Below are 10,620 nucleotides of genomic sequence, written 5' to 3'. Positions count from 1 at the left end.
ACGAAATTGTCAAAACTTGAGTAATTTTTACTCAAAATAAGAAAAAAATATTTTGTTCAAAATTTGAGTATGTTCAACTCAAAATTTGAGTTCCTTGCTCTCAAAATGAAGAAATTTTGCTTCGTTAATTTTCATATACAAAGTTATTCTTCTTGCTGTTGAATGCGCAAAATAGTGATTCAAAACCGTTTCCTTTTGATATCCTTATGTTGCGCTGTTCACTAAGCATAATTGAAACCACAAAACATCAGTTTATGAATTTGAGTGATCTCAACTCAAACCATGAGTTATGCTCAAAGAGCGTGCAGTGCATCTGTTTTGATTGCCCGACTGCACGAAAAGTGCACGTGTTGTAGACAGTGGCCGATATTTGTAACCGGAGGAATCGTGTAATTAGCACCAAATAAAACGTACACTTTTTACGGAACAATAACTCGTGTCTCTCTTTATTGCGTACAGCGTTGCCAGGTTGCCAGATTTGTCTGGCAAATGCCAGATGTTTCTCGCTTCGACAGACACTCAAAATAACCAGATCTTTTGCCAGATTTTCCAAATTTTCCCAGATTATCCAAATTTTCCTAGATTTTGTCAGATCTCGCTAGATCTTTACGGTTTTGCCCTTTATATGATAGGTGGGGAGACCTTTTTTTTGCTCACTGAAACTGAGGCCCGGCAAAAATTTCCTTGTATATAGTAGACCCAGACAAATAAAGATGAATTTTTGAATTTCGACAGATTTACGAAAAAAAAACCTGGCAACTCTGATTGCGTAGTTAATTTATCTCTACACGGAACCGCAAATCAACCTAATTTTAAGTACATTCCACCCAATTTGGGGGTTTCGTTCAATAACCTAATTTTAGGTAAAGTGGCTCTAGGTAGTTTTCGTAAAACACGTGCAAAAAAATACTCAAAGATGAGTTATATTTACTCTATAGTTGAGTCATATTGACTCAATTTCAAGTTAATACGGTTTACTTAATTTTAGCTTATTGAACGAAACTCTCGCTGTTGGGTTGACAACAATTGAAGGAGCGAATGAAAGGAAGTACTCAAAATTAAGTAAAAAGAAGTCAAATAATAGGTAGTTTTTATTTTCCGTGTATGTTTGCATGTAAAGGTGGGAAGTTTTGCCAGGCGCCAAGATGCATTAAAAAAGGTAATCACAAAAGTGGTAAATATATAACAGCTCTTCTCCCCTAGCAATTGAAATCTGAAGTAAACGTATCAAATTACAAATCAAGTCTTCTCGGTGGTCTGATGATTCTACTCGATCTTCTTGGAGAATGGTCGTTAATTGGTACAGCAGGATTCTCCAGAACAGTTCTCGATACAGGGTAATTCTCAGCAACCTGGTTCTTCTTATCCTTAACGGGCAACGATCGTACAGCAGGTATCTCTTTACTGGATGAAGGTACACAAGGCGTCGCATACTCCGTAGAAGCAGCATCCGGTTTTTCGGTTTCGGGTCCTGTACTGTCGTCTTCAGGAACAATTATATCGTACACGGTTCGGTTTGTAGTTAAGTTCGGACCAACCTCTCGCAGCTGGTCGATGTGTCGCTTCCACGTTCGGCCATCGTCCAGTTCAATATTGTAATGCAGCTTACCAAGTTTCTCAGTGACCACTCCGTACTTCCATTTAGTTTTGTCCAAAAAATCTCGCGCTGCAACTCTCGTCCCCTCAGGAAGACAACGAACTTTTCCTCCAACGTCCCTCGAAACAGCCGCAGTATTTGGAATCATCAAATCAAGACGAGAACGAATTTGTCGGTTGTAAGGCATCACCGATGGTGATTTTCCGGTCGCAGGATGTACTGTTTTCCTGTAACTCAAAAGAATATTGCATAGCTCGGCGTGCATCGTTGTTTTATCGCATCGTAGACTCTTAAGTTTTGCCTTAAGGGTTTGAATAAACCGTTCAGCTTGCCCATTTGTCGCAGGATGATAGGGCGCACCCATCTTGTGGTAGACTCCATTCATTTTGAGGAATCGTTGGAACTCATCCGATGTAAACTGCACTCCGTGATCGCTGACTAAAACAGATGGTATTCCGTACGTAGCAAAGTATTCCCGACAAATTTGAATAGTCGTCGCAGTTGTGATGTTATTCAGGATTCGAACTTCCGGCCATTTTGAATATGCGTCTACCAGTACAATGAAATAGGTGTTCATGAACGGTCCAGCAAAATCGACGTGAACTCTCTCGAACGGTTGTCTTGCAACCTCCCAGCAGTGTGTCGGTACTTTGGCGGGTTCAGCCCTAGTGGACTGACAGTAACTACAATTTCGCACCATATTCTCTATGTCCTTAACGACTCCTTCCCACCAAACGTATCCCCGAGCCAGAGACTTCAGTCGGCATGTTCCGAAATGCGTGGAATGTAATTCAGCAAGAACCTTTCCTCGCAGACTTGGTGGAACGTAGACTCGTATTCCTCGCATGATACAGTTCTGTTGAAGCGTAAACTCTTCTTGATCAACTCCGAAACGATCTTTTGGTTCAACGGTTCTGCCACTCCGCAAACCTTGAACCAAAACTTTCACATTCTGATCCTTAGAAGAGGCTTTCGATCATTCCTCTATGGTCAGCGGTAGTGTCTCGATTATGTTGACTTCAAGTAGATCAGATTCTTCCACTACATTGTTAGGAACTTGTTGTTTCAGCGGTAAACGCGAAAACGCATCAGTATTGCAGTGCTTACTCGTCGGCCTGAACTGTATGCTGTAGTTGAAAGACTGTAAGAATGTTGCATTATGTTGCATCCTTAGCGCAGACATCTTTGGCAATCCTTTTGTATCAGAAAAGATCTGCTTCAACGGTTCGTTATCCATAATCAGCGTGAATCTTCTCCCGTACAGGTACTGATAAAATTTGCGTACCCCGAAAATTATCGCGTATGCCTCTCGATCGACTTGTTTGTAGGCTTGCTGTGTAGCATTCAGTGTTTGAGAAGCGTTTTGGATAGGTCTCTCCGAATCATCCTCGTACATATGGCTTAGTACAGCACCGACCCCGTATGGCGATGCGTCTGTAGCCAGTACTAGCGGCAACGTTGTATCGTAGTGAACCAGAAATTTGTCCGACTGCATTTCTTGCTTAACCTTGTTAAACGCATCCTCGCATTGCTTCGTCCAGACAAAAGGAACAGTATTCTTCAGAAGATTGTTGAGGGGGTATAACATTGTACTTAGATTCGGAAAGAATCTACCGTAGTAGTTCACTAACCCTACAAACGATCGTACTTGATCCTTGTTTTCCGGACCCGGCATGTTCTGGACAGCATCAATTTTCTTTTTGACTTTATGAATCCCCTCCTTGTTGATTAGGTATCCACAGTATTCGATTTCGTTCGCAAAGAATTGGCATTTGTCCAAATTTATTCGCATGTTGTATGAACTTAGCCGCTTTAAAACCTCTTCAAGTCTTTGTAAATGCTCAGTATCATTCGTACCGGTGACACGTATATCGTCCAAGAAAACCGTGACGCCAGGTATCCCATTCAGTACTTGTTCCATCAAACGCTGCCAAATGGCAGGCGCCGCCGCAATTCCATACATCAACCGTGTAGGCCGATACAAACCCTTATGTGTGTTCAAGGTTAGTATCTCTTGATCATCCTTTTCGACCTCCAGTTGTAGATAGGCCTGACTCAAATCGATCTTCGTAAACTTTTTGCCGCCAGCTACGTTGACAAAGAGTTCCTCAATCGTCGGCAATGGATGATCGTCGACTTTCAGATTCGGATTGACCGAGATCTTATAATCGCCGCATAGCCTCACTTTATTATTAGATTTCATCATTGGAACAATGGGCGTTGCCCACGCACTATGGTTTACTTTCTGTAACACACCATTTTGCTCCAAATAGTCAAGTTCATCCTCAACAGCACTTCGTATCGAAAATGGTACTGGTCGTGCTTTGATGTACACAGGATTCGTATTAGACTTGAGTACCAGCTTCGCAGATAATCCGTGGATTCTTCCAATCGACGGGTCATACAAATTCGCATATCGTTCAACTAATGATTTCACAGCTGCAGGCGTAACACTCGGTAAAACAGCAGCAGCACAGACTGTATGTACACCGGCGTAAGCAATATTGTTCAGATTAATCTGCCTTTCTCGCATCCACTGGCGTCCCAACAACGGATGTTTCTTCACACTTGAAACGTAAATCGGCAATGAATAAACTTTACCGCAGTACTCTGCTCTTACATTCAGCATTCCGTCGATATTGATTCGTGTATTACAGAAGCTAACGAGTTCCAAGTCTGACGGTAGCAATTTATCGGCAGCAAAATATTTCTTCTTGTCCTCCCTACTAACAATCGTAACAGGAGCTCCAGTATCGACCTCGAATCGGATGACAGTATTGTTGACATTCATTTCCAACCAAAATTTGGAGGCGTATGACTTGCTGTTTCTCTCCAACTTGCACACTTCATCCAACGTAATAACTTCATTCGTACACTATCATTAGAATCAGTATCGTCTAGTAAGTTAGCTTCAGGTTTCTTTTCCTTTTTTGCCTTTAGACACACTTTCTGTAGGTGTCCTTTCATTTTGCAGAAGTGACAAACAGTCGTAATGTGCGGACACTTGTTTGCGAAATGAGCAGTATTCCCGCAACGATAGCATCATTTTTTATTCGACCCGGCGCTTTCATTGTATTTCGTATTTGTATTAGATTTTTTTACCTTCGTTTTTGTACCGCTTCTGGACGATTCCACCAGATTAACATCCGGTTTACCTTGTTTTGACTGAATCTCTCTACCACCCTTTGAAGACAGTTCCATCGAAACAGCAATTTCTCGAGCTCGGTCGAGGGTTAAATTACGAACTTCCAGCAGTCGAGATTGTATTGCTCTGTCCTTCAACCCGAATACCAACTGATTTCGCAAGGCCGTATTGAGATATTCCCCAAAATTGCAAGTGATAGCGAGCTTCCGTAATGCTATCAAATACTCATCGATGGTTTCTTCCGGACGGTCATCTCCTTGCTTTCTGCTCTTGAAGCGAAAATTTTCCAGTATCTCCAAGGGCTCTGGGTTGAAGTGAGTCTCCAGCAAACGAACAATTTCTGCATACGTCAGTGTTTGTGGTTTCTGTGGAGCTTTTTTATCACATATAATATCGTATGTTTCACCTCCCATGAAGTGCAGCAGCATGTAACGTTTCGATTCCTCCCGTACTCAGAACAAAACAAAAGCACCTTCCAGCCGCTCCACCCATCTCGACCATTTCATCCGGTGTCGGTCGAATGAGTCGATAGTAAATGATGATTGCATAGCAGCAGGAAAACCCGGAACATCTTCAGGACCGTTCGCAGTCGCCATCCTCGTCGTCAATTTAACTGTTGTAGACAGTGGCCGATATTTGTAACCGGAGGAATCGTGGAATTAGCACCAAATAAAACGTACACTTTTTACGGAACAATAACTCGTGTCTCTCTTTATTGCGTAGTTAATTTATCTCTATGTTTGCATGTAAAGGTGGGAAGTTTTGCCAGGCGCCAAGATGCATTAGAAAAGGTAATCACAAAAGTGGTAAATATATAACAGCACGAATCGAGCAAAACACTCCACGAGTGTTCTAAATGAAAAACGACATTAGACAAATGTTATATCGGTCAAAAATATAGCTCTGGATTCATTTTGATCAGATGTTTGTTTTGAAGAAAACGTTTAGTTGAAACAGCTTAATAAAATTTTTCTAAAGCACTCAATTTTGGGTAATTAATTTTTGCAGCTTTATTAACTAAAGTATTCAACATATTTTATTTGAGAAAAATAATAACATACAGAAGTATCCAAAGATTCGGTGCTATTCTCAACCAACATAATCAATATTCTCGTCCATATCACACTTCGTGATTTCAGGCTTTCTCTTTGTATCATCCAGTGATTGTTAAATTTACTCGTATACTTTCCGCATTGACAGGATTTAAAACCAAATTGAACTTAAATCCTATTGAAATTAATAATTTTGAAAAGATGACCCAAAAAATAAAATATCCAATATCAAGCTACATTGTTACCGACGAAACTGACAACACTTTTTCTATCACCCTGCAGTAATCTTGATTTCAACAACTTGTACTTGCTTATGTCAATTTCAACCAATCACGAGCTGGTCCGAAATTGGTCCTAAAAGTGGATTAACAATTGTCAGGTCCTGTCCTAGGTGTTTACATAAATCAAATAAACATAGATTTCCCAGTGTAATAGTAATGTAGTTGAGCAACCCGTGACAGCAAAACCACCGTCTGGTGAAGAATGGGTGCGTAAATGCTCCTAAACCCAAGTAACAATTCGAATGCCTTATGGTTTTGATTATAATTTATAGGAGTTTTGTAATTGATTTTTCAATCACTACCTGTTTTATGATAACTATAATAAGTGTCTCTTTTAAAATGTAATATCATAGTTTTTAAAGCTTCTTTAAAACTCTCTACCTAGACTTACAACTTGGCTGAAAATAAAACAATTTGCACTAGAATAAAACCATTCAAACGCTCTTAATATTGCTTTCAAACATTTTCTTTAAAACATTATTGTCAGTTAAATTCTTTCATAAATCTAGTCTTGTGTGTGTGCGTGTTCATTGGATGACAGTTTCACTCAGAGCAAATTTGAGGGTTCTAAAGTACATTTATGACATATTTGTTGTGGCCTATTTGATTTATTGCATCTTACGTTAAGTGTAATTTGCATTAAAGGAAATTTCATGGCCGCCATTATGATGTTTCTTGCCGTAGCTTTTATTGACATCAAATGAACTTCGAAATGCAAAAAAGAAGGAAATATGATGGACTTTCATGATTCATTTCCAGGAAGTATGCACAAGTTTTAACGCCACGAAATAGTTTTATACAAAAATGACGATGAATCACAGAAAATAATGTTAATAAATTATGGAGACTTTCGCAAAAACCGCATTTATTTCAAGGCGATTAGTTATAATTCATATTTTTATCCATACATTCACGATAAAAATAAAAGCGCATGAAATTTTTACGTTCGGAAAAAGCCTCAAACTCGTAAATAAAATCTAATAAATTCTTACTGATTCCATTCAAAGCAGACATGACAAACACATAGTCAAGAAAAATATGATCAAAACGACAGTTTATTCATAGCGGAATTCATTCCATCCGAATAAAATTAATGTTGCTTTATAAACCTTATGAAGAATGGTCCACTTAGCAGGAACATGCTCTTATAGAGGTTTTCAGTAGGCTTTCGTGGAATTTAAAGTTTTAATGCAAGATTTATTATGTAGGATTGAAGACAGCTACAAGTATTTATTAATATTAAAAATGTTACTTGGGAAAATGCATGAAAAAGTTGCCTGCGCATTTAACACAACCACAGTAGCTAATGGAAAAAAGTACACCCGTTTGTTACTAGAGGTGCTGTTAGTGTCACCGTATAGTGAGAAATCTATGTTTATTTGATTTATGGTGTTTACTAGAGTGACTATAATCATAAATCAAATAAACATAGATTTCCCAGTGTAATAGTAATGTAGTTGAGCAACCCGTGACACCAAAAGCACCGTCTGGTGGAGAATGGGTGCGTAAATGCTCCTAAAATGCATGCGAAAAGTTGCCTGCGCATTTAATACAACCACAGTAGCTAATGGAAAAAAGTACACCCGTTTGTCACTAGAGGTGCTGTTAGTGTCACCGTACACACTAAGATTCGATTCCGTTGCTCGGTAATTTTTTTGACGAAAACATTCGGTAATCAATAGAAATTACCGATATTTCGGTACATGAACTTCATTTTACAAAAATTATACAAATTTTTACCGGACGATCAGTTTTCATTACAGAGTTCTGTAAATAGATATACAATTCATACGGTAAATCTGAATAGTCGCCGAGTACGGTAAAACCCATACCGTCCGTATGGTAAAATATTCTTCCAATAACCGAACTTCTGTAAATACTGATTGTCGTGAAAACTAACTGTCAAACAGTTGATCAAATTTTCAGTAAGTGTCTTTTTATTAATCAAATCAAAATCTTGTAGAGTTCATCGAATGGATTGAGGTACAGGTGCTAAAGTTTTTAAAACATTAGAACCACTAAAAACTTTTTGTTTCCTCATAATTTTGTATCATTTATCCACTTGCTGCCTACACAAATCGTTCAAGGGTAATTTCTGGTGGACTCGATGGATTGTGCAGTGTTTTGGAAGGTGCTCATAATTCCATGTCAGCCGGAACATTTGACCCTTTTTTCGTGGAATAAAACCATAGCAGGTTGGAATTTTCTTCATTCGTTTTTGTGAATATGTGTAGTTTTCTAAAATCCGAAAATAAAAGAATTTTAACCAAAGGAAAATAAAAGAACAAAAAATTACCGAACAATCAGTTAGATCCATTTGGTTTACAGTTTACGGTAATTGTTTGACAGTTCAGCAATTACCGAACAATCGGTAATCAATTCAATTACCGAACTGATTACCGAATGTTCAGCTGTTGAAAATTCGGTAAAAAATTACCGAATTCTGCGAAATTTTCTAAGTGTGTACAGTGAGAAATCTATGTTTATTTGATTTATGCTATAATATAGGTTATTGAGGTTTCTATGCCCGGTGAAAAATGAATGGCGGCCCTACTAAAAATGAGTGACCAACACGTTTCCTGATGAAAACAAAACAATATGTAAAAGCGCTTCACACGCAGCATCAAGCGACTATTACCTGCATGAAACGATTACGGAACAACAACATTAATTGTAAGCAATTCATATGAAAGGACACTACGTCAAGTTCACGGAACATTTTAACGTAGGATACGTGAGCAATATTGGGCTAAAAAAAATTAATAAATTAATCTGGACGTCGACCGAAGTTGATTGATCGTCTGAATCGTGTTTAATGCATGCGTTCCCTGATGAAAACAAACCAATCTCATTTGCATTTGTGGTTGTAAGTGAGCTGTCAGAGAGCCTAATAGACACTCTAGTGTTTACCATAGTTACTGTTTATTATAATGAAGTGAAAAAAGTTGGATGGCGTGTTACCGATTCAATCGATACGAGAGGTTAGTAGATTAAATACAACGATAATTAATTTCATTTAAACAGAGAATGATTTATTTTCAGTCGGAAAGGTAGCGGATAACTTCAACAAATCTCACGTCATCCAAACAATTCACTGACGTCGAAGGATCTCTTAAAAACCTAAACGCCGTGTAACATTCTGGACTCGACGAGAATTGAGAGTATTAAAAAGCAAAATACTGATGCGAGTAATGTTGTATTCGCGGAACTGTTCCAATAAAAGCTCCAGGAGAGTAATGCAAGACCACTGGCAGAAGATGATGTATAAGAGTAGGTCTTAACAGTTTTGCTAGAGAAAGCTAGAAAGAAAGCTTAAGCAGGAACTTTTTTCATAACGCATGCAACTATTTTTAAATTATAAAATACATGACCAATTAGAAAACTTTTTTCCCTTTCATTTTTGTCACCTTGCAGAACGCTATTAAATTTTCAAATCGAAACAATCGGATAGATTGAGTTCTTGGTATAAGCGAAGAAGGAAATGTGAAAGTAAAGTTTAAAGCCTTGTATAATAAATGCTGTTTGTGATATAAGGCGATGAGTTAATGCGAATAGATCGGTGTTTTGAGTGCCTTTCGTTAAATCGAATGAACGGTTCATCAAGCAATTCTAAATAATTTTCGGATCATCTCGCAACTCTTCTTAAGAAACAAAAAAAGTATTGGTTACCAACAGTGCAGATAGTTCATATGCAAGCAATTTCCTGCAATAAAACATGAATTCGCAATTATTTTTAACATATCACAACCAAAATTGTTCACTGATGATGACAAATAAAAGAAACTTTTCATTTATGCCCCGTTTACACTTCTGCTGGCTGCCAGCATGCTGGTGTCAGTGTACTGCCCTCTTAAGGTAGCGCTTCGCCGTGGTCACGGGAGTTCGCTGCCTATCCCGGGGTTTCACGCACTTTACCCAAAATTGTGAGAAAACGGTAAAGAAAACGGAAATTCCAAGAACATACGATTCTAGATAATTAATTTTTCTATCGATTCGTATATAAACTGTGCCTGATAAACGTTTTTATCGAAAGATTTCGTGCGAGTTTTAAAAATAAATGAGTTTTTCCTTATTCTTTCGCACGCACACAATGTCAACGCATGCATTGGGGTGTGAGAAATGCCACATGCGGTAGACGCTAACAACATTTCTTTTGTTTTCGTTGTCCGTTCTCTCTGTGTAAACGTTGAATAAAGATGAGTAGAAAATGTAAGTAAGTGTTACTACTTTGTAAAATAATTTCTATTCATGTTTCAGTAGAACCAGAAATCAGTAATGATTTTCATCGCTACTAGCTTTGAAGCTTTGTTGAAAACGTAGCACATCCCTACATATGCGAATTGTTTATAGCGAGAAATGGAAAAAAGAAAACAAAAGGTTTAACAAAACTCGCACGAAATCTCGCGAAAGAAAAGCTTTCTAACTAATATTTTTCGCCAAATGCATAGTAAAATCATTTACCTACAATCGTATGTTTTTGATTTTTCGTGAATCGGGTTAGTATTGGAGAAGTTTGCAATTTAGAGTGAAATTTCGGCGACAAAG

The 10,620-nt window shown here is 38.2% G+C and overlaps 1 protein-coding gene across 1 annotated transcript; it reads right to left on the bottom strand.

Annotated features, from left to right (window-relative positions):
- Nucleotides 1–1,232: 1,232 nt before the first annotated feature.
- Nucleotides 1,233–2,444, bottom strand: LOC131428825 (uncharacterized protein K02A2.6-like). Its single transcript, XM_058592867.1, has one exon. The coding sequence runs from the start codon at nt 2,442–2,444 to the stop codon at nt 1,233–1,235; it is 1,212 nt and encodes a 403-aa protein (XP_058448850.1).
- Nucleotides 2,445–10,620: the final 8,176 nt, after the last annotated feature.

Source organism: Malaya genurostris, chromosome 2 (assembly GCF_030247185.1).
Source record: "Malaya genurostris strain Urasoe2022 chromosome 2, Malgen_1.1, whole genome shotgun sequence".
Lineage (NCBI taxonomy): Eukaryota > Metazoa > Arthropoda > Insecta > Diptera > Culicidae > Malaya > Malaya genurostris.
The sequence above is the reverse complement of the archived record's forward strand: the minus strand, read 5'-3'. Positions and strand labels throughout refer to the sequence as shown.